The 26,705-nt window shown below is 45.4% G+C and overlaps 1 protein-coding gene across 1 annotated transcript in view; it reads left to right on the top strand.

Annotated features, from left to right (window-relative positions):
- The first annotated feature begins 24,640 nt into the window (after positions 1 to 24,640).
- Positions 24,641 to 26,705, top strand: part of KANK4 (KN motif and ankyrin repeat domains 4) — a 32,712-nt gene continuing 30,647 nt past the window's right edge. The window contains exon 1 of the mRNA XM_069479182.1: positions 24,641 to 24,656. Coding sequence (XP_069335283.1) covers positions 24,641 to 24,656 — 16 coding nt within the window. The remainder of the gene's footprint in view (positions 24,657 to 26,705) is intronic.

Raw genomic sequence — 26,705 nt, 5'->3', positions numbered from 1 at the left:
TGGTCAGACGGCCTCTGTGACAGCACGTCACTGCTGCCTGCCCTGTCCTCACCTCTGCGCTTGTTGGATGGCTGACATGACGTTGAAAACATTCCCCCTCCCCGTTATGCCAGCTATGTGTGTCTTCCCTTGCCGTTCGTGTCCTCCTTTGTGCCCTGCAATCTCCCCGTCTTAAATTTTTTTGCTTTTGTATGCTCCAATCCTCAATTAAACTTTACCCTTCCATTCCTCTGACCCTGCCTTGGGACTGCTGGATCCATTTTATATCCATGCCCTTTGACCTCAGCTGTTCCTTGGCATCCCTCCTGTTTGTCCAGTCTCTCACTGACTATTGCAAACCTCATATGAGCTTCTTGAGTTCCCAAATCCACTCACACCTTTCTCACTCCCAGCTGTTGGCCTCTTCCTGAGAAGGTGGAGGCCATGTGGCTTAACCTCCCTCATCCCCACCTCACTGTTTCTCTCCACCTTTGCCCTCCTCTTCCTTGCCAAAGCTAAGCCTTAAAAGCCTTCCCTTCCTACCTCCAGAAACTCTCTTTACCAAACTGGCCCTGTGGGTAAAAGCCATGGACTCTAAAGCCGGAGCTTTTGGCTTCAAATCTTAGCTCCTCCAGCTGCTAACTTGGGTAAGTTACTTAACCCCTGCCTTAGTCCGTCTGGGCTGCTGTAACAAACTGCCATAGACCAGGTGGCTTGTAAACAAAAGGGAGTTATTTCTCACAGTTGAAGGCTGGAAGTCCTAGATCAAAGCACTGGTGATTCGGTGTCTGGTGAGGATTCACTTCCAGGTTCACAGACAGTGGTCTTCTTGCTGCGTCCTCACATGGCAGAAGGGGTGACGAGCTCTCTGGGGCCTCTTTTGTAAGGACACTATCCCCATTCATGAGAGCTGTCTCCTTTCTCCACCAAAGACCCCACCTCCTTATGCCATCTCATTGGGGGTCAGGAGTTCAACATTATATTTTGGGAGGACACAAACATTCAGTCTGCCGCAGCCTCTCCATACCTAGTTTCCTCATTGTAAAATAGGAAATAAAGTAATAAAAACCCCTAGCTTCTATGGTTGTGGTGACGATTAAATCCAGTGTTCGTTGCATCTTTTAGCACTGCACCCAGAGTAAACGTCAGCTCTTGGGCCACCTCCTCTTTCTTGCACGTTGGTCCATCCTTCTCCCTTGGCTTCTTTTCCTTGGCCCATAAACACACTGACCTTCCTCAGAGCCCACCTTGTTCTTCCCTTGAGCTGAGCTGCTGCCCCTTTCTCTCCTGAATTTCACTGGAAAACAGCCAAAGAGTAGCCCACCTGCTGCTTCTTGCCAACCTTGGCGTCTGCCCCCACCACCCCCCCTCCATTGAAACTGAGCTTGGGCCTCATCATCTGCAGATTCTGCAGCACCTGACGCCATAGAGCAGTTTTCTCAACAGACTTACCCCTCTGGGTTTCCGGGCTGCACACCACCCTGGGTCTTCTTCCCTGTCTGCTCTCCACATGTGACTTTCTCCAGGGTGTCCCCAGACTCCTCCTCTGCTCCCTCTTACTCCTCACCCTTACCCTGCAGCGATCACACTGATACGGATGACTCCAGAATCTACATCTCTGATCTTCAGGTTTCTCCCTTGTCCCAGGCCCACTTTGCAACTGTCTGCTGGGCCATCTCTCTGAATGAACCCCTCTCTGTGCACCCCTCGTCAGGCATTCCCAGCATGCCCGAGGCTGAACTGTCCCTCCTCCTACTCCCAAATCTCTTGTCCCTTCTGATTTTCCTAACTCAGTTGTCATCCCCACCTTTCTCTAGTTACCCAGCTTTGAACCCTGGAGTTACTGACACCTCCCTCTCCTTCCTCACCCTGATCTAAAGTGAATGCTCAGTAACTGAAGGCTGGATGATCACTGGGTCCCATCCGGTGCTGAGTGTTGCTGTTTTCTTCCTTGATTTCTCTCTAGTTGATCACCCTTCAATGCCCACTGCAGGCACTCTGATAAGCACTTTATATATCCTCATCTCAATTCGTCTGCACAACCTTATAAAGGAGGTTTTTGTTATTTATTTTTTCTTCCTGTTTTAGATACATAGACACGAGCTGGGAGAGGTTAGGAAACTTGCTAAACACACACCAGTAAGTGGCAGAGCTGGGATTCAAATGCCAACCCACCAGACTTCAGAGCCCACACCCTTAATCTTTATGCTCTCCTGCCTCTGGCGGCTCTAGTCCCAGGATGCTCTTTTTAGGCTTAAATAAGCATTGAATACTGACTACCATGTATGTACACGAGCACATCCTTCTGTGCCTGTACTCTGTGTGTGTCAGTGGTCTACTTCCCCGGCTGGTATCCAGGCTCATCACTGGTTTATTTCAGAGTCTGTGCCTGGACCCTCGGTGTTAGCACCTAAAAGTCTTGACTGAGCTCAGGTCCCTGCTGTGAAATGCAAGAGGAATGCACACAGGTCTTTGGATAGGGCATATGTTTCCCTTTCTCTGGGTCTGAGTCTCCCCCTCTGTAAAATACAGGAATTAGACCAGTAAATTGCAAGAGCCTGTCTAGTTCTTGTGCTCCACGTGTCTGTTTCATGGTCCTGCTTACGTGGGACCTACTGCGTGCTCAGCACATGATAGATGCTGTTGGGCAACGCAGAGAGAGCACAAAAGGCATTGCCCCAGCTGTCATGGAGCCAAAAATCATTCAGGAAGTCAAAGCCAACACTCATGAAACTGCCAACCACATAAGACGTTATGTAATTACGCCTGCGATTTCAGATTATGTACATTTGTGATGGTTCAATAAAGAAGAAAAGCGGCTGTTCTCTTAAAAGAAAAAAATAAATAAAAGGCGTATTTAGAGAAACCCATTAAGTCTGGCCAGACTTCTCTCCAGACTTGCTGCTCTCTCTTCCCTCTCGAAATCAGTTGTCCATTCTATAAATATTTATTGTGTCTGCTAACAGGCCAGTATCTGCGGACACACTCCCCTCATTGCAGTCAGAGTTGTATCCAAACTCCAGCTTCCATCTTGTTCCCCCTGCTTAAAAACATTTATGGGTTCCTACTCTAGAGAATCAAATGAGCTGACTTCCAGGCCCCGCCTTCCCGTCCTCTTCCCCCACCCTGCAGTCTGGGCCAGGTTTCCTGGGCATCCCTCAAGCCCACCATATGTGTTTTTATTTCTGGGCTAAAGGACTGCTTCCCTCGTCTGCCTCGTGAACTTTTACTCATCCTACAACGTTCAGCTCAAATACCACATCTGTTTCTGATCCTCTGAAACGCCTCAGCCACACTTCTCTAGCACCATGTCCTTGTTTAGGTATCTGCCTCCCATTTTGGATTGTGAGTTCCTTAAAAGGAAGAACCCCATCTTCATTTATCCTTGAATCCACAGAACCTAGCCCAGTGCCCGAAAAATAATTTCTAATGAATGGATGACCGCACACAGTCTGTTGAAGCTGATCTTCGAACAGAAAATGCTCCGTTTTCTTTCCTCAAGTTGCTGGGCTATTTGACTTCATGCCTCGTGGCCTGTGGAGGTGACATCGCTGTCTCTGTTTCTGAACAGTAGTGGGGAGACCAGCCACAGGAACCTCACTTTGGCCCTGGAGGGGGGCTTTAAGGAGCGGCAGCCGCTGAAACCACAAGCACTGATGGCTGTGGTGAAGGAGGCATTTGTGTTGGGCTTGGCAGGCGGAGATCTTTGTGCTGCAGAGCACAAGTGGGGAAGTGTGTCGGGCAGGCTCCAGGCTGCACACACATGCCGAGGGGCTGGGCCCAAAACGCCTTCTGACCTGGGAAGAAAAGGAGGCATTGTGTGCAGTGGCAGCACTCCAAGGGAAATATTCCAGTTGTTCTATTTTGGACTGCTCCCTCTTTTAAAGAAGAAAAGTCCAGAAGTGAACATCTTTCTCACATTCCAATGCATCCTTCTCACCAATTTTTAAATCAGTTGCTGCCTTCAAAATATGAATTAATCTATTATTTAAGTAATTCATTTATTCAGCTACTATGTCTTTAGGGAGTACCACTGTGGTCAGCATCACACCAGGCACTAGGGACACAGAAGTGAAGAAGACGCAGTCCTTGTCACTCTAGGCTCTAGTCCTGATTGCCAAGTGTCCGAATCCTCGTGGAACCTGGTCCCACTCCTTCTCTCGGGCCTGATCTTTCTCTCCTCCCCAGCGTTCCTGCCTCGAGGCCTCTATCTGCCTCTGTCCCTGTCTGTCTCCGCACCCCTGGCCCTGTAGTGTGCCACCCAGCGGCATCATCTGTTACCAGCCTGCCACCTTCCCCAGGCTCACGCAGGTGTGGACAGAACCATGCCTCCATCTAGGCTGTTAAAAGCTTAGGCAGGAACACCTGAATTCAACCCTAGCTCTGCCTTTTACTGTCTTTGTGACTTTGATCAAGTTACTAAACCTCTCTGAGCTTTTGCTTCCCAATCTGTCAAACAGAAAAAATAATACCTAGCACAGAGAGTCTTTGGGAAAAGAAAATGACAGTCGTGTAATACTGGGCACAGTGTCTAATATACCATACGACAATACTCAATTAACAATAATAAAACAACTAACAATTGTTGAGCACTTACTAGTTTCTAGCTTCCCTCAGAAACAACGGCAACCATAGCTTCTGTTGGAGTGTATTCTACATTCCAAGGACTGTGTTAAGTACAGGCACGTAGCCATCTGAACAGCCTCATAAAAGGGAGAGGTTATTTTTCACCTTTTTACAGCTGAGAAGGCTGGCTCAAAGGGGTAGAGTGACTTGCCAAAGATCACGCAGCTTGCAAGCCCCAAGTGTGCCTAGGTCTGTTGAGCTCGTCCCATCCCTTTCCGACCAAACGCCCTGATCACACGCCTTTCTACTTGGTGCTGGAACCAGCATCTCCTGAGAGCTTGTTGGCAATGCAGATTCTCGGGCCCCAGTCCAAACCTACTGAATCAGCATCTGCATGTTAAGATCTTTAGGAGGTATAGATGCAGTTTGAGAAGCACTACACTATGGTTTTGTTTTTAAAAGTAGGCTAGAACAGTACTTCTCAAACTATTGTGTGCATAAAAATCACCTGAAGGGCGAGTTAAAACACGTATTCTTACCCCAGAGATTCGGATTTTGTGTCCGTTACTGATTCCAGTCCTATCCAGTGCTTTCGTTTCACGGGTTCCCCAGAGTAGTTACAGAGTAGTTCCCCAGAGGTGAGGGGGACCCAGGCAAACTTCTGGTCTCGGCCCAAGGTAGCTCAGGCTTGATGTCTGCCAGAACCCTTAGCAGAGAGCCGGGCTGGACTTGGGTTCTCACCGGGTCACTGGCAGCAGCATCCCTGTGGTTTGGGGGGAACTGCCCACTGGCGAGGACACACGTCCCTCTCCACAGTTAAGAAGGCAGGAGCCGCGGAGGCCTTCCCCTGCCCTGCCTGGTGAATGGCAGAGAAACGAAATTAATTTGTAACCTAAAACCCTGTATCTGGCCTGAAAATATGTCTTTCTAATGGAAAATTTGACAGAGTGTTAAATCTGCAAAGAGCATTTTATATAAAATTGATATCTGTGACACGCAACTGCTGCTACCTGGTTACATAGCAATTAAACACCTCAAGACTCCTTGGAGCTTTCAAAGATTATTTGAAAAACAATTGTGTTTTATTGATTAAATAATTTTAAGTTGATTAGAAAGTCATTGCATTTTTTAGGCAATTCCTTCACAAACCAATTTATCTTAGTTATAGACCTATTGTATCCCCAGACATGTTGTTTGTATTTTAATAATCATCTGATATTTAATGAGCGTGGCTGATGATGGAATTTAATGCTAGACTCATTCCTCTGCTAAATCCTTTATCTGATTTCTTCTCTTTCTGCTTAGACTTCACTGGCAACTTGCGTCAGAGATGGTTACAGAAATAGGACCCGAAAGACAGAGAACGCTGTGGTTGAGAGCTTGGTCTCTGGAGTCAGGCAAAACTCAATTTGAATTCCAACCCTGCCACTTACTAGATTTGTGCCCCTGAACCCGTCATCTGTGAAAAGGATATAATAGCACCTACCTTATACGGTCATCAAGAAATTAAATAAGTTAGAATCTGTACAATATAGGACAGTGTCTAGGTAATAATAATAATAATAATTAAGTAGTCTGCAGTAGTAGTAATAATAGTATCGTTAAGCCTCAGTTTTCTAATCTGTAAAATGGGGACATGGGGAATAAAACCATTAACATACGATTATTCAAAACTTCTTGTAGAGCCTTTCAAGTAATTTCCTTCCAAGGAAATTTCTGGCATAGCTTGCTTGGCTGTTGCCCAATGCAGACTGGGGCTCTCCTGGACAAATGGAGCTGATGTTGGGATTCCCAGTGAAGAGGACAGAGAGATTGGCAGAGGATGGGGCAGTAGATGCCAGAGGTGAGGGAGGTGAGGGAGTGAAGAGCCAGCTGGGAGAGTTTGCAAAAGGGATGTCAGGGAACGGAGCACCCTGCTGCTGGAGCAATTGCTTTGCTGGAAGTAGATACTAAGAATAGCAGAAACAGGAAAGAAAAAAATTTTTTTTGCATTCTAGTTTGTCCTAAGAAAAGAACAATTTTAAGACTTTTGCTTTGGCCAGGGGCAAGATGGCTGACTGGCTCACGCCTGTAATCCTAGCATTCTGGGAGGCCAAGGCAGAAGGGTTGCTTGAGCCCAGGAATTTGAGACCAGCCTGAGCAACAGCAAGACCCAGACCCTGTCTCTACTAAGAATAGAAAAAAATTAGCCAGGAGTTGTGGCGTGCGCCTGTAGTCCCGGCTATTCAGGAGGCTGAGGCAGGAGGATCACTAAAGCCCAGGAGCTTGAGGTTACAGTGAGCAATGATGATGCCACAGCACTCTAGCTAGGGCGACAGAGCAAGACTCTGTCTCAAAAAAAAAAAAAAGACTTTTGCTTTGTGCTAAGATGTACTTCCCCCTCTGGTGTTTTCCCTAGAGACTGCAGTGAAGGTTTGGATTGCTTCCAATTAACTTTTTCCACTTAACTGCTGTTTCTCTGAGCGCTGAACTCACACTGGGCCATGAGGCAGCATCTTTGCCTCCTCTACAGAGGAGTTGAGACAGCACGAAGCCAGGGCTGGATCCAGCACTGAGGCAGTGCTTAATTGCTGTTGGCAACTATTTTTATTGTTATGCATTGTACTTTCCCTGTAGCCAGAGGCTGCAAGCAAAGGTCACCAATAGGAGTAAGAGCAGTTCTCTGGCACACTTTACCCCAATAAAAACTCCATTATTCCATGTTTAAACTGGAGGTACCCGCTACACTGTTTTTAAAGAAACCGTCAATTCTGTGTCCTCCAGTATCACGCCTCGGACCAGTGCTGTCAGCGTGAGGTTTATAAAGGAAAGCATTGGGTTAGGAGTCTGGAAAGCAGACTCTGACCTTGGCCCTGCTGTATGATATGGGCAAGTCATTGAACTTTAGTTTTCCCCTTCGTAAATGCGGGTGATGCCCACGGTCCTGCTTTATATTTCTGTTCTCCCAACAGTAGACAATCAGCAGGACTGACTGAGCACTCACCACCTGCAAAGCCTTGGACTGGTGCCCTAAAGGAGACCCAGAGATATGAACAAGGAACCTTGGCTTGAAAGAGCCCATCATCTGTCTGGGAGAAAAGATGTGGGCAGAGTAACTGCTAAAATCTGCCGTACTGTGCTCCAAATGCCCATTTTGTGACACTCTTGCGCTGCTGTGGAGTGAAATAAACCTGAGATATGAATTTTGGCAACACTTTTTCTTAGTGACTTTGCCCACATTTAAACAAAACATACGCAGACCACGACAGTATATAAGCTTCCTTTGCATTGCCAGGTGGTCCACTGAAGGGATCCCATCTCCTTCAAGGACAAGCTGAAGTTGAGAGAAGTCCCTCGTGCCGTTCCTGTCTCTCTGCCTCTGGTTGCTCTCTGATGGTGCCTGTCCCTCCCTCGGAGGGCGTGCTGTTGAGGCCGGGGGTTCAGTCTCTTTATTTGACCCACATCACACATGCCCGCTTCTAGTTAGACTGAACTTGCTAGAGGGCTAGGTGGGGCATTGTGAAATAATCATAAAAGCCTTCCAACTTGCCTGAAAAATCGGGAAACATCACTTGCTCCACCCAGGTGTCTGGGGATCACTTATCAGGCTCAGTTTGGTTTAAACTGACTTTCCTGAATGTGTAGGCTGTGTGTATTTGAGCCAAGAAAAACCTTCCTCCCAACCCAGAAGGCAGATGCCACAGCCTAGGCAAGCTCTGAACTGCCTGCACCTGCACCTCACGCTATGGGGCCAGGCCGATGCCTGGGACGGCTTCGGATTCTGAACAGGACGATGCTGCTGGGATGGGAGCTGCCCAAAGAGGGTGAGTGCGGGGGTGCCCCGCTGCGGAGGCTGTCTGAGCCCACCCTTGAGATGCTTTCACTGATGTGACCCAGGAGGGAGGAAGTGGAGCTGAATTCCTGGGAAGCATTTACTCCTCGCAGTGGTTCCCAAGCCCTCTTGACTGTGGCCCAGTTAGATGGAACAAATGACCTTGTGGCCCACTGAGTCCACTCATCACTTTTCAGTAGGAAAGAATTTGGTAATAACAAAGGATTAAAGGGGAAGAGAAAATAATCAAAGCAGTAATACAGCAAATACTCAGGACAGCAATCAACAGACACTCCTACAAGTAATTTTATAAGTAATATAAATTAATAGAATGGAAGCAGTTTAAAACCAAGACAATGCTGGTGCAGCATTATAGCAGTCAAGGGTCATAGTTGCAAACAACAGTACCCACTCTAGCAGGCTTATAGAAAAGAGAAATTTATTGAAGGATATCAAGTAGCTGAACATCACATCACCTCCCCAGAATCATTTGCCTGCAGTCCTTCCCTTCCCAGACTACTTTCCTCCAATTTGAAGTCTGGCCTGGATGTCTCTGCCTGCCTAGCTGAGATCTCTCAGCTGAGTCCTAGCTCTAAAGGAGGCTGGCACTGTGAATTCAGTTTCCACCTTGGGGAGGTGGGTCTCCGAAGGAGGGAAGTAACCCATGCATAGGAAGCGTGTTCACAAAGTGCTGGGGAGCTGAAAAAAGCACAACAAATGTCTTCTGCACTAATAACAAAACGCCCTTCCTGAGAATTGCAGGAATTCCAGCTCTTGGCCTGGGTGCAAACACAGGAGTTCTGCAGTGTTGTTTGGTGATGGATGGGGAGAATAGAGAATTAATGTTTTCAGTAAACTCTTAGGCTAATTTTTGTTTATTAATGCCAAGGTTCATTAACCTTAATAACTCATATATTATCTTCCTAGTTCCTTATAAAAATGAAATCCCGTACAATTGTGTCACTCACATAAGAACTGAAGAAAACACACATATTTGGAATCTATTCTTGACTCTTTTGGAAATCCTTACCCTCTACCACTGGTCCAGAGACTCTGCTGAGAGAATTACCAATTTAAAGAATTGAGACAGATTTTAGCAGGGGCATTTCTAGACCCCTGAGCACTGTGAAAGACTCAGATTAGGAAGGCTTGGTTCTTGCTCTCAAGGAGCTTTGGGTCCAGCAAGAGGCATTAGACAATCATCCAGCAATAAAGGTAGATGGCAGGACAAGATAGGTACCATGAGATAAATTCATTAACTTGCCTGATATCTCAATATGTAGGAAAAGCAGCACTTGATGGATTCCAAAGCTGACTTTTGCCACTACCTTGTCCAGCAGGCTGAGAAATAGGTCAGTGATCAGCTGATCTCCTTGTGCAGAAGAGATGATCCACAACATATCCAGATATATCAACTGAAATTTTCTGAAGCCTCTCAGTGTTCACTCATCTCCCATTAAAGTGGAGATTTGTCATTGTCAACTGGAGGAAGGCTGTTCTGGTTAAAAATCGGATTCCTAATCCCATGTGACCTCACACAGATGAAATAGTGATTCTCCACCATGGGATTCAGAGGATGAAGAATTAGACCCAAATGGGAGCTCAAAATGGCTTCCTGGAGGAGGTGGGGTCTGAGGGGCTGAGTGGGATTTAGACAGAGGTGATGTGGGGAAGCAGTGGTTTACCTAAGTGCCCAGTCTGAGCAAGGGCAGACTTAAAGCCCTGATAGAGAGGCTTAGAGTGCAGTTCCCACTGAGAATTTGCCACAGCTCCTTAAATGTTGAGATGTTTCTAAGGTCAGGGTTATTAGGGAAGAAAACACAGAACTGGGCCCTTATATGGACTCTATTACCAAGGCACTGTGTGACACTGGAGACAGAGTTAGATTAGATGACCAGAAAAAAATCCTTTCCAGCTCTAATGAACCTTGGAATCATCATGAAAGAAGCTAGTCACAAAAGGCCATGTTGTATGATTCCATTTATATGAAATATCCAGAATAGGCAAATCTATACAGACAGAAAGTAGATTAGTGGTTGCCTAGGGCTGAGGCTAGAGTAGAGGGAATGGAGAGTGACTGCTAAAGAGCATGGGGTTTCTTTTGTATGGGTTGATAAAAATGTTCTAAAAATAGATGGTGGTCTTTTCAACAAATTGTGTTAGGAAAACTGAATATTTACATGCAAAAGAATGAAGCTGGACTCTTAACTTAAACCATGTACAAAATTACCTCAAAATATATCAAAGACCAAAACTTAAGCGCTAAAACTACAAAACTCTTAGAAGAAAACATTGGGAGAAGTCTTGATGATACTGGATTTGGCAACATTTCATGGATATGACAACAAAATAAAATATGAACAGGCCAGAGCAATGAGACAAGAGAAAGAAATTTAGGGCACCCAAATTGGAAAGAGCGTAAAAACCACCAAAAAACTGTTAGAATTGATAAACAAATTCAATAAAGTTGCAGGATACAAAATCAACACGCAAAAATCAGTAGCATTTATATTAGCTAACAGTGAATAATCTGAAAAAGAAATCAAGAAAGCAATACCATTTACAATAGCTATAAAAAATATTTAGAATCAATCTAACTAAGGAAGTGAAAGATCTATTTAAAAAACCATAAAACTCTGAAGAAAGAAATTGAAGAGGACACACAAAAAAATGGAAAGATATTCCATGCTCATGGGTTGGTAGAATTAAAATTGTTAAAATGACATTACTACTGAAAGCAATTTACAGATTCGATGCAATCTCTATCAAAATACCAATGATATTCTCCATAGAAATAGAAAAAAAAAAATCCTAAGATGGAACCACAAAAGAGCCTGAATAGCAAAAGCAATCCTGAGCAAAAAGAACAAAGCATCACACTACCTGACTTCAAAATTTACTACAAAGCTCTAGTAACCAAAACAGCATGGTACTGGTGTAAAATCAGACATGTAGACTGATGAACAGAATAGAGAACCCAGATATAAATCCACACAATTACAGCCAACTCATCTTTGACAAAGACGCCAAGAAGATACAGTGGGGAAAGGACAGTCTTTTCAATAAATGGTGCTGGAAAAACTGCACAACTATCTGCAGAAGAATGAAACTAGGCCCCTATCTCTCACCATGCACAAAAATAAAATCAAAATGGATTAAAGACTTCATTCTAAGACCTGAAAGTATGAAACTATTAGAAGAAAACATTGGGGAAATGCTCCAGGACATTGGTCTGGGCAAAGATTTTTTGTGTAAGACCTCAAAAGCACAGGCAACCAAAGCAAAAATAGACAAATGGAATTACATCAAGATAACAGGAGTTAGCAACAACAACAAAACAAACAGACAAACAAAAAAAAATCAACAGAGTGAAGAGGCAACCCACAGAATGGGAGAAAATATTTGCAAACTACCCATCTGACAAGGGATTAATAACTAGAATATACAAGGGGCTCAAACACCTCAGTAGCAAAAAAACAAATAGTCCAATTTAAAGATGGGGAAAAGATCTAAATAGACATTTCTAAAAAGAAGACATACAATGGCCAACAGGTGTATGAAAAAAGCTCAACATCACTAATAATCAGAAAAATACAAAACAAAACCACAATGAGATATCATCTCACCCTGGTTAAAATGGTTTGTCTCAAAAAGACAGGCAATTACAGATGCTGGCAAGGATGTGGAGAAAGGGGGACCCTTGTACACTGTTGGTGAGAATGTAAGTCAGTACAGCCACAGTGGAAAGCAGTATGGAGGTGCCCCAAAGAACTAAAAATAGAACCACCATATGATCCAGCAATTCTACTACTGGGTATATATCCAAAAGAAAGGAAATCAATATATTGAAGGGATATCTGCATACCCATGTTTTATTGCAGCACAGTAGCCAAAATATGGAATCCACCTAAGTGCCCACCAGCAGAGGAATGAATAAAGAAAATGTGTTATATATGTACAATGGAATGTTATTCAGCCACAAAAAAGAAAGAAAGAAATCCTGTCATTTGCAGCAACATGGATGGAACTGAAGGCCATTATATTAAGTAAAATAAGTTAAGCACAGAGAGACAAATATTGCATGTTCTTACTCATACGTGGGAACTAAAAAAGTGTATCTCATGAAGATAGAGTATAGATCGGTGGTTACTAGAGGCTAGGAAGGGTAGGGGAAGGGAAAAAACATATATATAAATGTATTTTTTTTTAAGAGACAGGGTCTTGATCTGTCACCAGGCTGGAGTGCACTGGTGTATACTGCACTGTGCTCATTGTAACTGCAAACTTCTGGGCTCAACTGATCCTACCACTTCAGCCTCCCAAGTAGCTGGGACTACAGGTGTACACTACCATGCCCAACTAATTTTTTTATTTTTTGTAGATACGAGGTCTTGCTATGTTGCCCAGGCTGGTCTTGAACTCCTGCGTGTGAGTGATTCTCCTGCTTAGGCCTCCCAAAGTGCTGGGATTATAGATGTGAGCCACCATACCTGTCCTACATAAATGTATTTATTGTCACTAAACATGGTTAAGATGGTACATTTTATATGTATATTTTACCTCTTTAACAAAGTGTAAAAAAAAAAGAAAAATATATGAATAAATTGGACTTCATCAACATTAATAACCTTTGTGCATCAAAGGACACTATCAAGAAAGCAAAAAAGAAAATCCTACAGAGTAGAAGAAATTATTTGCAAATCATATACCTGACAAGAGGTTAATATCCAGAATATGTGTAAAGAACTTCTACAACTCAACAACAACAAAGAAACCCAAACAACCTAATTCAAAAATGGGCAAAGGACTTGAATAGACATTTCTCCAAAGAAGATATGCAAATGGCCAATATGCACATGCAAAGGATAGTCAACATTATTAGTCATTAGGGAAATGCAAATCAAAACCACAGTGAGATACCACTTCATACCTACTACACCTACTAGGATGGCGACAGTTAAAAAACAAACAAACAAAAACCAGGTGTTTGTTAGGGTATGGAGAAATTGGAACTCCTCACGCATTGCTGGTGGGAATGAAAAATGGTGCAGCTACTGTGGGAAACATTTTGTGGTTTCTCAAAAAGTTAAGCAAAGAATTACCACATGACTCAGCAATTCCACTCCTAAGTATATATCCAAAAGAACTGAGAGCAGGGGTTAGCATAGATATTTGTACACCAATGTCCATTGCAGCGTTATTCACAACAGCCAAAAGGTGGAAGCAACCCATGTGTCCACTGACAGATGAGTGGATAAACAAACTGTGGCGTATACAGACAATAGAATATTATTCAGCCTTAAAAAGGAAGGAACTTTTGATACTTGCTACAACTTGGATGGACCCTGAAAACATGCTAAGTGAAATAAGCCAGACACAGGAGGACAAATATTGTATATGAAGTACCTGGGTACCTATTCTACGTACCCCATTTATAAGAGGCACCTGGAATAGGCCAATCCTTACAGATAGAAAGTAGGAAGGAAGTGACAGGGGCTGGGGGCAGGAGAGAATGGGAAGTTACTGTTTAATGGGCACAGAGTTTCCTTTGGAGATGGTGAAGTTTTGGGTATAGACAGTGATGATGGTTACACAACACTGTGAATGCATTTAATGTCACTGAATTGTATACTTTCAAATGGTTAAAATGATAAATGTTATGTTATAGATATTTTACTACAATTTAAAAAAAATTAAGATTGTGAGAGTGGGCGAGGTGGCTCATGTCTGTAATCCTAACACTCTGGGAAGCCGAGGTAGGAGGATTGCTTGAGGCCAGGAGTTCAAGACCAGCTTGAGCAAGAGCAAGACCCCGTCTCCACAAAAAATAGAAAAATTAGCCAGGCATGGTGGTGCTTGCCTGTCATCCCAGCTACTCAGGAGGCTGAGGCGAGAGGATTGCTTGAGCCCAGGTGTTTTGAGATTGCAGTGAGCTGGATGATGCCACTGCACTCTAGCTGAGGTGACACAGAAAGGTTCTGTCTCAAAAAAAAAAAAACAACAATTAGATTGTGGCAATGTTTGTGCAACTCTATGCTACAACTATTAAATTGTACAATGTAAGTATATTATAGTTAATTGTACAATGTAAGTTATTAATATATGGTATGTAAATTATATTTCAATAAAGCTGTTATAAAAAATACTTTCCAGCTCTTACAGTCTCTAATCCATCCATTCACCCATTTATTTGTTGATTCAGCACATTTTTATTGGGTTCTTATCATGCTAAGTGCTAAGAATGGGGCAATGAATGAAATAAACATGATCCCTGCCCTTTCTTCATTTTACACTATGGGCTTAAAAAAATAATCATAGCTAAATTGTGGCCTGGGTACTAGCACTTTGCATACCTTATTTCTTGCAGTCCTCCGATGGTGTACTGAGCTAGGCTCTTCTTGAAAAAGGAAATTTGCTCAAGGTCACATAGCCAGGATTTGAACCTGGTCTGTCTTACCTCAAAGCCATGCACTTGGGTCCAAGCTACTGGTATGGGGGTCTTCCCTGGAGACCTGCCCTGGGGACTGCCTGTCAGGCTGACTGATCTGACAGCCTTGAAGGGGGAGTGAGACATGAGGTGGTGTGACCTCCAGTAGGGAGTGGGTTTGGAAATTAAGGCATAAGTCAATGGAGTCTTGTATGGCCATTTAAAGTAATCATAAACCAGGTAAAACTATACTTTTTTGAATGGCTATGTGATCAAATTTTAAATATAAAATTGAATTCACATTACTATATTAATAACTAATATATTCATTTATTGAATAGTACTATATGCCAGACTCTGTTCTAAATGGTTTACATGTATTGTCACCCTGTTGAATCCTTCTAACAGCTCCAGGACCTGTAGGAAGTATTACTAGTTCTGTTTACAAGCAAGACAACTGAGGCACAGAGAGGTTAAGTAATTTGTCCAAGATTACACAGCCAGTGGCAGAGCTGGGATTTCTAACGTGACTACTTGACTCAAAGCCGAGGCTCTTAACCACTATAGCACTTGCCCTTCGGTTATGTTAGAACACGCAAGATAGATGAGCATGAAAATTCTTGTATCCAGGTGGGAGAATTATGATAACTTCCCATCTTTTTCCCCCCAAATAATTTATTTTTTTATTTTCTGAGAATACATCATCATAGTAATGAGTTTTAGATCAAGGAAAGAAATCACACTAGAAGATGTTTTTTGTCTTCTTGCCTCTTCAGCATTTTATTTAGCCGTATTTGACTTTGAACTCGCTGTGCACAGGCACAGACTAAACGGTGCCATTGAACTCACAGGCAGTGTGTGTCCTGGGGCAAACTCACCATGTGCCCAGAGATGTTGCTGCAGCCCGCAGGTCCTCTCTTGGCTGCAGCTGCCCTGACTCTGCTGCAATCTTCTGGGGAGGGTGTGTCCTTATCACACTCTTATCAACCCTGAGGATCTTTCTTTGAAAAAAATTGTTTTGCTAACTTGGAAGAGAGCCTGTTGCACCCTGGTTGAGAGCAGCACATTAGCATCAGAAACACATGGATTGTGCTCTGAGCCTCCACTCCAACCTTCAATAATAGAAATACTGCTGTATCGGGTTTTTGTGGGAATTAAATTGGACGGTGTTTGGATTGGACCTAGAGTACCTGGCTCATTGTAGGGTAAATAGTGTGGTATCTCAGTGTTTATCTGGCATTGTTCTGATTGTTAATTTGTGAGGTGAAACATTTTTCAAATATTAACCATTTGTATTTCTTCTTTGGTGAATTGCCTGCTTGTGCCCCTTCCTCAGTTGTCTATTGGCAGCTTGATTTTATAGCATGTGTAAGTTGAGGACTAACAGTGTTCTGGAAGAGCCTACAGGAAGGGAGAGATGCGGAGAGGAGGTCTTTTTCCTGCAACCCTAATGCCTTTTTTTTTTTTTCCTCCAAGGAGCATTTTTCACTGGTTAGTGCAGCCTCCTCACTTCCTACAATTGGCCCAGTTTCTTCCTTCAGAAAATTACATGTGCTTTCTAGAGTCAATCTTCAGAATAGCTGATTTCCCTCCTGGATTGCTACAGCCACAGGTCTCACATGCATGATTTCTTTCTCTGCCTATTTAAGTTGCATCCGTGGGAATAACTGTGGCTGGGGCCAGGCTGCTCTGAGAGGCTCTGTTCGGTTGTGCGTGTGCCTAACACACGTGCCCCTTCCCAGCCCTATGCAATCGCACTGCTCACCAAATAGCTGACCTTCCTGAGCAAAGTGCAAAAGCCTAAGGGACCACTTAGATGTAAGGCACATTCTTAACATAGTTGAACCACTCTTTCCCTCTTGCCTAGATCATATCTTGCCAAACGTGGACAGGTCATCTTTTTTCCCTCATGAGAAGGGACCTGGGCCATAGAAGTTGAGTGTTTCTAAATTGCAAAACAGAGAAACCTCCCCCTGAGTCCAGTGATTCTTGCCAGAAAAGTTCTTGTGGATAAATGTGTCTGGTCCAGGAGATTCTCTGGGTGGCTTGGTGGGAATATGAAGTTGGTTACTAGTCTTAAGACACATGTCTGAGTGAGGCATAGGCGTAGATGGTGCTGGTACCCTAGACATCGCAAGACCATGGAGCGGATCCCCCAAAAGCAGCGCAGCCTCCTCTAGAGACAGTGGCTGTAGCTTCCCATGAAGACCTTCCCTCAAGGTGAGGTCACCTTCTGCCTGCAGAGCACCAGCATTGAAGTTTTTGTACTATTGTGTGTCTCCTGCATTTGACTGCTTGCCTGGTTCAGGCTGTGTGGTTTAGCAGAAGAGTATTCTACTGGAGGCAGAATATCTGGGTTTCAGTTGAGGCTTTGACCCTTTTTTAGCTCTGTAACCTCAAGAACAAGACTGTTTCCTCACCTGGAAAATGGAGGATAACAGCGCCTGTTCTGCGTACCTCCCTACTTGACCATGGAGTTCAAATGAGTGTCCTGAGTAAGCTAGAAAGACGCAAAGACACAAGAATTTCTTCTCCTCTTAGAGATGTAGGCTGTCGGCACAGTGCCTGTCCTAGCACCTCATACAGAACCCGAGAACTGGAGGTGCTACTTTTCCCCAGAAGGAGATCTGAAGACATCGTTGTGGGAACTTGATGAGCTGGGGTGGGTGTGTGGGTGTGTCTTTTTCATATGTATATCTTCTGTCCTGGCCTCTAGCCAAGCTGACTAGTGGCACTGCTAGGGGGCTACTGCAGGTTGAGCATCCCTAATCTGAAAATTCAAAATCCAAAATGCTTCAAAATCTAACACTTTTTGAGTGCTGACATGATGCCACAAGTGGAAAATTCCACACCTGACCTCTCGTGACCGATCATCATCAAAGTGCAGTCAAAACTTTGTTTCAAGCACAAATTATTAAAATATTGTATAAAATTACCTTGAGGCTATGTGTATAAGATATATGAAACATAAATAAATTTTGTGTTTAGACTTGGGTCCTATCCCCAAGATATCTCATTATGTATATGCAAATATTCCAAAATCTGAAAAAATTTGAAATCCAAAACACTTCTGGTCCCAACTATTTAGGATAAAAGATACTCAGCCTGTATTTCCTTTCCTCAATCTGGCCAGGGGCCTGGAGCCTGTGGCAGTGTCTGGAGAGGTGGCCTGTGTTTGGAGCCGTAGGGATTGTGAGTAAGTCTGTTTTGCAAACTTTAGGGAGCAGCTGGCCTGTGATGCTGGCCCGGGAGACAGAACAGAGCCAGCAATTAGAATATGGGGCCACGTGCCCCAGTAGCCGGCGGACGTGGCAGCAGGAGGATGGCCACTGTGCTTGGAGGGAATGTCTGAGTGGAGGCTCAAAGGACAGATGGGAAGCGGCCAGGCAGAGGAGGTGGAACAGCACTCCAGGTGGAATGTGGGTCTTCCAGGAAAGGCACAGCTCTGGAAGAAAGCCTCTCACCTATTCATCCTGGATAAGGAAGAATTTATCCTGAGAAAGGGAGAGAGGCTGCTAATCTCCCTCAGACGGGTAGAATAGAGGGGAAGGGTGGGTGGCTGGGAAAGGCATGGGACCTAGTAAAATGGGGGGCTTTTTCCTACTCTGCCCCCTAGAAAAATGTCATATGCCTCTGGGCCATCTCCAGCCAGTTGGAAAAGATGGTCAGTGGTCATTTTAAATGTAACAGAGAAGCAGTTTGCTCCTTAGTCTATTTTTGTATAAGTCCAAGGTGTATTTCTGGTTCTTTTCAGATGGTTTGTTTCTGATTATTTTCAGATGGTTTGTTCTGTGTACTCAGTTAATACAGAAAAATACTTTCAACAGTTGAGAAAAGTGAATGTTGGTGTTCCATGAACTTGCCCACCCTCACATCATCCTGTGCCCTTCAGATTAACCTCCATCTTGAGCAAGAAGCTCTAGAATCTTCCAAGGAGAATAAAGAGTTTGGGCCAGTGCAAAGGGAGGAACATGGAACTCTACCCCAGGACTCTTTGCTTTTGGGTGACCCAAAGAAAGTCACTTAAACTCTCTGTCTCATTTTCTTCACCTGTTACAATGGGGATACTCATTCCCATTCTGGCTGCCGTAAGTGCTGGTGTGAGGATAAATGGGCCACGGGATGGGAAGTGCTTTCCGAGTGTTCTGGGCTTGATGCAGGCAGGGTGACACTCCATGCGGGCATCAATGTCAGCACGGGTTAGACAGGACCCTGCCCCGGCCTTGGAAAGCACATCCCAACAGTCAGTGTCCGTGCAGGTCAGAGCTGCTTCTGACGTGCCCTATGATGAGACTTGATTTCCTAGGACAGCCTCACTTGGTTAAGCCTTGGAAGGTCAAGGGGACAAGGTCCCTCTAACCCTTTAGCTGAGCCTGCATAAAGGAGCCTGGATGCTCTCCGGGCCCCTGTTGGACTGCCCCAACCCCCGGATCTCCTTCAGGCCCAAGAGCAGCACTGGGTTTGGAGAGCGGGAGCCTGCACCTCACACCTGCCTCTGCTCCGGTCAACTGCGGCAGCTTTGGGCTGGACAGAGACTCCCCAGCGCCTGCCTGGGACACTCTGAAGCCTTCCTCCCGCGGCTGCCTTCTCCCAGGCTCCTCCGCCCCGCCCCTCCGAAATCTCTGGTCTGCGCTGCAGTTAGAAACCCTGCCAGATCCATTGAACAGTAATTTGGTCGTCGCAGCAGGTACTTCCTTGCTTTTCTCTTCCTGCCAGAACTGGGTGCACTTTGGTGCTCAAGGGCAACAGATTGGTAGAGCAGCAGGAAGCAGGAGCTGCCAGTCCGGCCCGGGAATTTACTGGTCATTGTTCTGTCTCCGCTCTGCCCTGACAGACTTCCATTCATTTAATGATCAGAGGCTTCGTGTGGTCCTGGAACCCCCGGAGGAGGAGAGGGGAGGGATGTTTCTAAAGCAGAGCCAGGAAGAAAGCGATGCGCCACTGAACGGTTTCAACTGTAAGGAGGCTGCGTCCTCATTAGGAACGAATTCATTAATGTGCCACATCAGCTGCAGGGAGGAAGGAGGAAGAGCATGATTAATTATGACTGCTCAGATGCGCTGCCAGATTCGGAGGAGTCAAGAAGGAAGGTTGCGTGTGGCTTGGGTGTCTTCAGATGTGTCCCTCCGAAGCGTTGGCAGCTCTGGGAACTAACTTTCCAGGTGACGGATTTGAGCGTTCTTCCTCTTTCTGCAAGGTCCGGTGTTAGCTTATTGAGCAGTGAATTCCCGTCTGACCCCACTCACCTATTCCCGGGAGCAAAAAGGAAGTCAGTATTTGCTTTTCCAGCAAGGTCACGGATCACCTGACCAAGTGCTCTAACAGCTGGGAAGCAGACTCGGCTGTGTGATCACGCACGAGCAATCAGCCGCGCTCCCGCAGCCCAAACCTGGCTTCCTGGGAAGGAGAGGAGTCCTCACGGCTCCCCGCTCGCGGCTGTGCAGGGGGAGGATGCAAGGGCAGGTAATGTGGGCTCAGCTTTCCTCCCGACTGTTTTCTCTTCTTCTTGATGCTCCAGATTCAGCTGCTGCAATGCAGACAAAAATGACAGACACTTGCAAAAAAGAAAAAAAAAATGTGGGAATGGAGTTAATGAGGTTGCGTTAATGTGTCATTTATGGAGCATGAGTTATCTCTTTGTTTCCCGAGTTGGCGGGAAGCGAGCCCGCTGGAGAACTCGGTGGCAGAATCTTTTCCAGGAGTGCGTCTCACCTCCCCTGGTGTCCCAGCCTCAGCCCTCTCTATGTTAGGAAGTGGCTGTCAAATGCCTCCTGCTTCTTAGCACAGGGAACACTTACACTTGGAATCCTGGGGTCCTGGGATGGGGAAATGGGAAGCTCTCATCATCTTCACGGGATTGGTCCAAGGTATGGGTGTATTTTTTTTTTTTTTTTTCTGTTTTGGAAAGAGTATTTTGTCTTTTTGAGTGATCAGGCGGAGACTGGCAGGGTTGCTGTTTGGTGCACTACCTTGCTAAATATTTGATTTTGTAAGGTTGAATTCTCTAAGAATTCTCGTGGCATTGAGGCTGTGCTTTGAGCCAAGCTCTCTTTTCAAGGAAATCCAAGGTGCTATTTATTTTGGCATGCAGCCTGTTCTGGGATGAAATACAGTATTTTTATTATTGCAGAATAAAGAGAGGTTTGAAGAAAACAAAAGTGCAGAACCAGGTTTCAATTTCAGGACTAAGTAAAGGAAGGTTTCTTTATATATTTGAATTTCAAGTTAGAAATGAGGTTGAAAATGGCATCCTAAAAGGAATAAATGTGGAGAGGAGGAGGGTGTGGGTACATGCTGCGGGAGTCGGGCTGACCCGAGGAAATCCGTGCTCCTGAGCACCAAGGGTGGACCCTGCTGGAATTGTCTCTAACCTGGCCTGGTAGTTACATGTGAACCATCAGTACTGTCTGCCAGAGACTGCCTCTCAGTGGATTTTGAACAGGCAGCCTTGGTCCCCACCTTCTCCCTACCCCATAGGCCTTGAAAGGCAGTCACACAACTGTCCTGCTCAGATTGGCCACATAGACTCTTCGTGCCTTAGTTTCCTCATTTGTAACTTGGACATGGTTCCTATTTCCCAGGATTGCTTATATGAGGGTGAAATAAGCAACTATGCCCAGTACTTGATTCCCAGAGTAGGTGCTTAGCATTAGGTGTTAGGTGCTTAGCATAGGTGCTTAGTAGGTGTTAATTTCTTTCCATGGGATTTGAAGACAGATCATTTTGTTCCTTGTGTTCATTCAAGAACCACGGACTGAGTGTCTGCCACATGGTAGACATGCGGAGTTGGGGTGACACAGGAATGAGTCTTGCAAAAATTCTGACCCTTGCAAGCTTACAATTTGTAGGAGAGAAGAGCTAGGGAGAGACAAAGCTACATACACTGAAAACTTCTAGACTATCATGAGCTAAGGAGAGAGGCTGGGCCCTAACTGGGGACCCTTGACCTTGGAATAGGACATAAACAAATGAAGTTATATGTCAATACCAGGTATTAAAAGGTTCTGAATGCTGGGGAGACAGCTTAACAGAATGAGTAATAAATGGCTTTATGTCAAGCTTTAAATGCTCCAGAGGGTTGTAAAATTCCATTTTGAAGGGGCATTCTGTACAACAAAGACATTTTCCCATTCTGTTGTATTGCAAACAAAGCAGCATTTGAGGTGGCAATTCTTTGTTCCCACTCTCCTAACCACATCAAGCATCCACCCACTTGAAGGAAACCCCCTTAGCTAAACTCCAAGACATCTGCTGTAAGGACCATGGAGAAAAGTGGCGAAGGTGGTGGTAGGGGCCGGCAGTGGTGACCTGTGCACATGACACTTCCTTTCCTTCTGGTATCACGAGCCCCTTCCTCAGAGAGTGGGATGTCTGCTCCATTTAATTTCTGTAGCCTTGAAATGATTGACTTTAGTAAAATCCAAGTCTAAGAGAAATTTCAGAGGTCCCTACAGAGTTCTTTTTAATGAAAGTTGACCTAATGTGTGCTGAATAACTCTTTGAAGTCTCACGATCTGATACACGATGAGCTGAATTCCCGATTCTAACCAGAGGCAGGGACTGTGATTGAAGTCCCCAAGGTGGGGGACATGAGAGTTTGTGCAGCCAGGGGTCTAGCTGCACCCCGGTGGCCCCGTCACTCAGTGTGCAGCCTTCTAGAAGCAGAGCTCTCCTGTGGCCCAGGAGGCTTTTTACAAGAGAGCAGTTCTCCTTTCCGTGTCTAGAAGGCTTTTCATGTCCACTGTGGGAGAAACACAGATGCATCAGTCAGAAACATTTCCCCTCACAGGGAGAACTGGGGGTCACTCATCGCATCACTGAACTGGGCTGGCTCACAGGTGACACAGGTTTGCAAATCAGCACAGGCTTGGATTCGGCTAGACTGGAGGGCAAATCCTGCTCCAACACCTGCTTGTTGTGTGACCTCGAGCCAGCCTGTCAGTGCTCTCAGCCTCAGTTTCCCTACCTGAAAAATGGGAATAATGATAATCCTCTTTGTGTTATGGTGAGGCTTACCTGAGATAATTCACGAGTGTGCTCCAAGCTCTGCCTGTTGCTCAGTACTGCCATGGGGGAGGAAGGGAGGGGGAGCAGGAGGAGGAGGAGAGGCGGCGATGATGCAGACCAGGGGCCAGGCTTAGGGTTTGCTTCCGCCCCCTTTGCCTCCCCAGGCTTCACCTGCCAGCATTGCCCACCGCGGTCACTGCAGAGCTGGGGCATTGAGAGAGGCAGCACTGTCCTCCCCCGGGAGCCTTCTCTTTAAACAAGGACAAGCCTATCTCACCCCAAGTTACAACCTTCCACTCTGCTCCGCTGCCCCTGTAGCAGCTGCTTAGTAAACAGGCTGGAGGAACGAAGGCAGGAAGCAGTGCTCACAGAAAGAGGTGATGCTAAACTTTCTGTTGGGCAAACTTTGGAATTTCTCTCTTATTTGGCAGCTCTCATGTTTCCCAGCCTCCTCTCCACTTACTTGTTTGCTCCCCTTCCTTCCATGCTGGGTTGCTGGGGGCCACCCCTCGTCTTTCTCTTTCACCCTATTTCCCCAACCCTTCCGTCATCACTGGTTCACTTTTCTGGTCTGAAGTTCATTGTCAAGCCCATCGGAATTCCTAAAACAACCCTGCTTCCACTGAGGTGGTGTCACAGACAATTCATTATTCTGATGTATGTGGAGGTACAAACATAAAAAGCCAATTTCCCGGGTGATTTATTGTGATGGGAGCAGGAGCTAGGTTGTTTGCCATTTGAAGGAAGAGTCCTGGGAATGGATTAAAACTTTGGGGAGAATTTATGGTCACACCTCAAGGTACACTAATTCAGAGTCAGGACAATATTCTGCTTGAATAGTTACTGATGCTTTCTGGCCACCCAGGCTGAACTTCCCCTAGTTCTGCCTAGTTCAGTTAGAAATCACCTCTAAGTATCACTTCTTTGTCAGTCCTTGCAATTATCTCATCTTTGTCTTTTATTTGATTGGGATGTCACACATCACTTATAGGTACTCTGATTTCAGCTCTTTTCACAAAATGGATTATAATTCTCTTACCAGGATGGGGGTGGTAGATTTCAACTCTTTTTTTTTTTTTTTTGAGTCAACTCTTGATGTTATGGAAAGAGTCCTGTGCTGGTTTTCAGGGCCCTGGGTCTGGTTCTGGCTCTTTCACTAGTATATGCTGAGAGACCTTGGACAGAGCAATTGACTTCTCAGTCTTTGCTGGGCGCAATGGCTCACGCCTGTAATCCTAGCACTCTGGGAGCCTGAGGCAGGAGAATCACTTGAGGTCAGAAGTTTGAGACCAGCCTGAGCAAGAATGAGACTCATCTCTACTAAAAATAGAAAAATTAGCTGGGTGTGGTGGTGCAAACCTGTAGTCCCAGGTACTCCAGAGGTTGAGGCAGGAGGATAGCTTGAGCCCAGGAGTTGGAGGTTGCTGTCAGCTACAATGATGCCACTAATTTCTAGCCCAGGGCAACAGAGTGAGACTCTGTCCAGAAAAAACTCAGCCTCACTTTATCTGCCAAGTAAGTGGCCTGAGCCAAATGCTTCCTTTGGCCAAACTGTTGCTCACATCCCATGAAGTTACACTCACTCCATGAAGTAACACCCAAAATGGGGCACTAGGAGTGTGTACAGGCTTTTAATCTCCCTCCTTGGAGGGCTGTGAGCTCATGGGCACCCTGGGAGAAAGGCGGGGATGGGCGCTACTTTCTTTGGTCCTGTGTTTCCTCAATACTCATTCTAACTCTAATGAGACTCTCCATTTCTCCATCCTTCTTTCTTTCAGAACTCTCGGACGAATTTTGCAGACTCATTGGATGCAGAGCGGCTGAGAGACTGAGGGTCAGCACTCCCTAAGATGGAGAAGACGAATGGTAGGCAGCTGCTTTGTAGTCCTGGCTTAAAGTGAGCATGGGGGCTGGGAAGAGACTGTTACCATAAATCCTGGCAGGAGCCATTCCCCAAGCAGGCAGTGCTGGGAGGCCCAAACCAGGTGTTGCAGGTATGACCTAGGGAAGGTGGCAGAGAAGGAGAAGGAAGTCTTGCCATGTCATGAAATATGTATTTGGTCTTCATCCCTATTTCCTAGCATACAGCGCCTAAAATCTTCAGAATCTCTTAACTGATGTGTCTTTTCATATGCTAATGAGATGACTGGTGGCTGGCAGGCCCTAGGAAGCTTCCAGATGGGGCTGGTCACAGGAAAGACCAATGCAGGATTAGAAGGGTGAGACTTTTAGGTTAAGTTGATCACCAGTGGCCAATGATATAATCAATTGTTCCTATGTAATGAAGCCTCCATAAAAACCCGGCTTCTGGATAGCTGAAAACGTAGAGGTTCCTGGAAGTTGGTGTGCCCGTAGAGGGCATGGGAGCTCAGCACCCCTTCTCCTTTTCTATCTCTTTATCTGGTGTTCACTGGTATCCCTTGTAATATCCTTTATAATGAACCAGTAAACAGAGGTAAAGATTTCCCTGAGTTCCGTGAGCTGCTCTAGCAAGTTAATTAAACCTGAGGAGGGGGTTCTGGGAACCTGGACTTATAGCACAAGTAGAACAACTGGGGCTTGTGCTTGGCATCAGAAGTGGAGGACATCTTTGGGGACTGAGCCCTGTGGTATTTGAGACTATCTCCAGGTAGACAGTGTTGGAATTGAATTGGAGGACACCCAGCTGGTGTCTGCTGCAGAACTGATTGTTTGCATGGTGTGTGGAGAAAAACCTACATATATTTGGTTACAGAAGTTTTCTGTGTTGATTGTTGAGTGAGAATATAGGAGAAACTGAGCTGGTTTATTCCTATATATTCTCGTGCCTTCCAAAGTATTGGACATGTGCAATTTTCAGAATGCCTTCTCATCTCATCCAAGCACCAAGAAGGGAGCAGGTGCTCTCACTCATCACCCTCACTCTACAGATGGGGCACAATATGGTGAAAGAGTCTCCATTCATACCTAGTGACTCTACCAGTCATTTAATGTCTCTGATCCTCAGTCTCCTCATGCATCAGTTAGGTTTGCTGTGTAACAAACAACTGAAAAAATTTAGTGACTTACAGACATTATTTCTCAAAAGAGTCAGTAGGTTGGTAGGGCCATTATTCTGGTATGGGCCAGCTCAGCTTATCTTTTCTGGGCTTATTTACATGTCTGTGATTTTCTGGGTGACTCGGCTAGGGCTGGGTGGTTTAGAATGGCCATACATATGTCTGGGGCATTGGTAGTGACTTGGCCATTATCATCCAGGAGGCTAGGTGGGGCTTGTTCACATGGTGGTGCAGGGGTTTAAGCACAGCAGGAAAAGACACACCCTAGTGTACAATGTTCAAATCTCTGCATATGTCACATGGCTGTCGACCCACTGGCCAAAGCAAGTCACAAGGCCAAGCCCAGGATCAGTGTGGTAGGGAAGTACCCCAAGGGTGGGGTATTAGTGTGGCTATTTTTGCAGGCTACCACATCTCATCTATAAACGGGTGTTAATACTAGCTCTTGGAGTTGATAAAGAATTAAATTAAATAATGCATGTAAAGTCATTGAGTAATAGCTATCTAGCACAATGAGTGTCTCAGTGAATGTTTTCCTCTTCCTCTCCCCAGGAGACCTGCTTAAGGTCATAGTCTAGAGCCCAATCTCCTAACTTCTAATGAAATGCTTTTTCCAGATTGCCTGGAAACAGGAGAGTCTATAATCCCCCCTGAATCATGTGGCCCTTCACTGGCACAGGATTTAGGGACCAGACATCAGCTGCAGCTCCGCCTCTTCCTTTCCTCCAAATGCAGTTAGCTCATATTTCAAGAGTCTGCCTTTCTCCCCAGAGAGCTGCCTTTTCAGTGCGTCCCTGGCAGTGGTCCCACAGAGCACCCGATAATTCCCTTAATGCCCCAGGTCCCTTTCATCCTGCCTGCCTGTTCCTCCCTGCTC

Source organism: Eulemur rufifrons, chromosome 8, assembly GCF_041146395.1.
Source record: "Eulemur rufifrons isolate Redbay chromosome 8, OSU_ERuf_1, whole genome shotgun sequence".
Classification (NCBI taxonomy): Eukaryota; Metazoa; Chordata; class Mammalia; order Primates; family Lemuridae; genus Eulemur; species Eulemur rufifrons.
The sequence above is the reverse complement of the archived record's forward strand: the minus strand, read 5'-3'. Positions and strand labels throughout refer to the sequence as shown.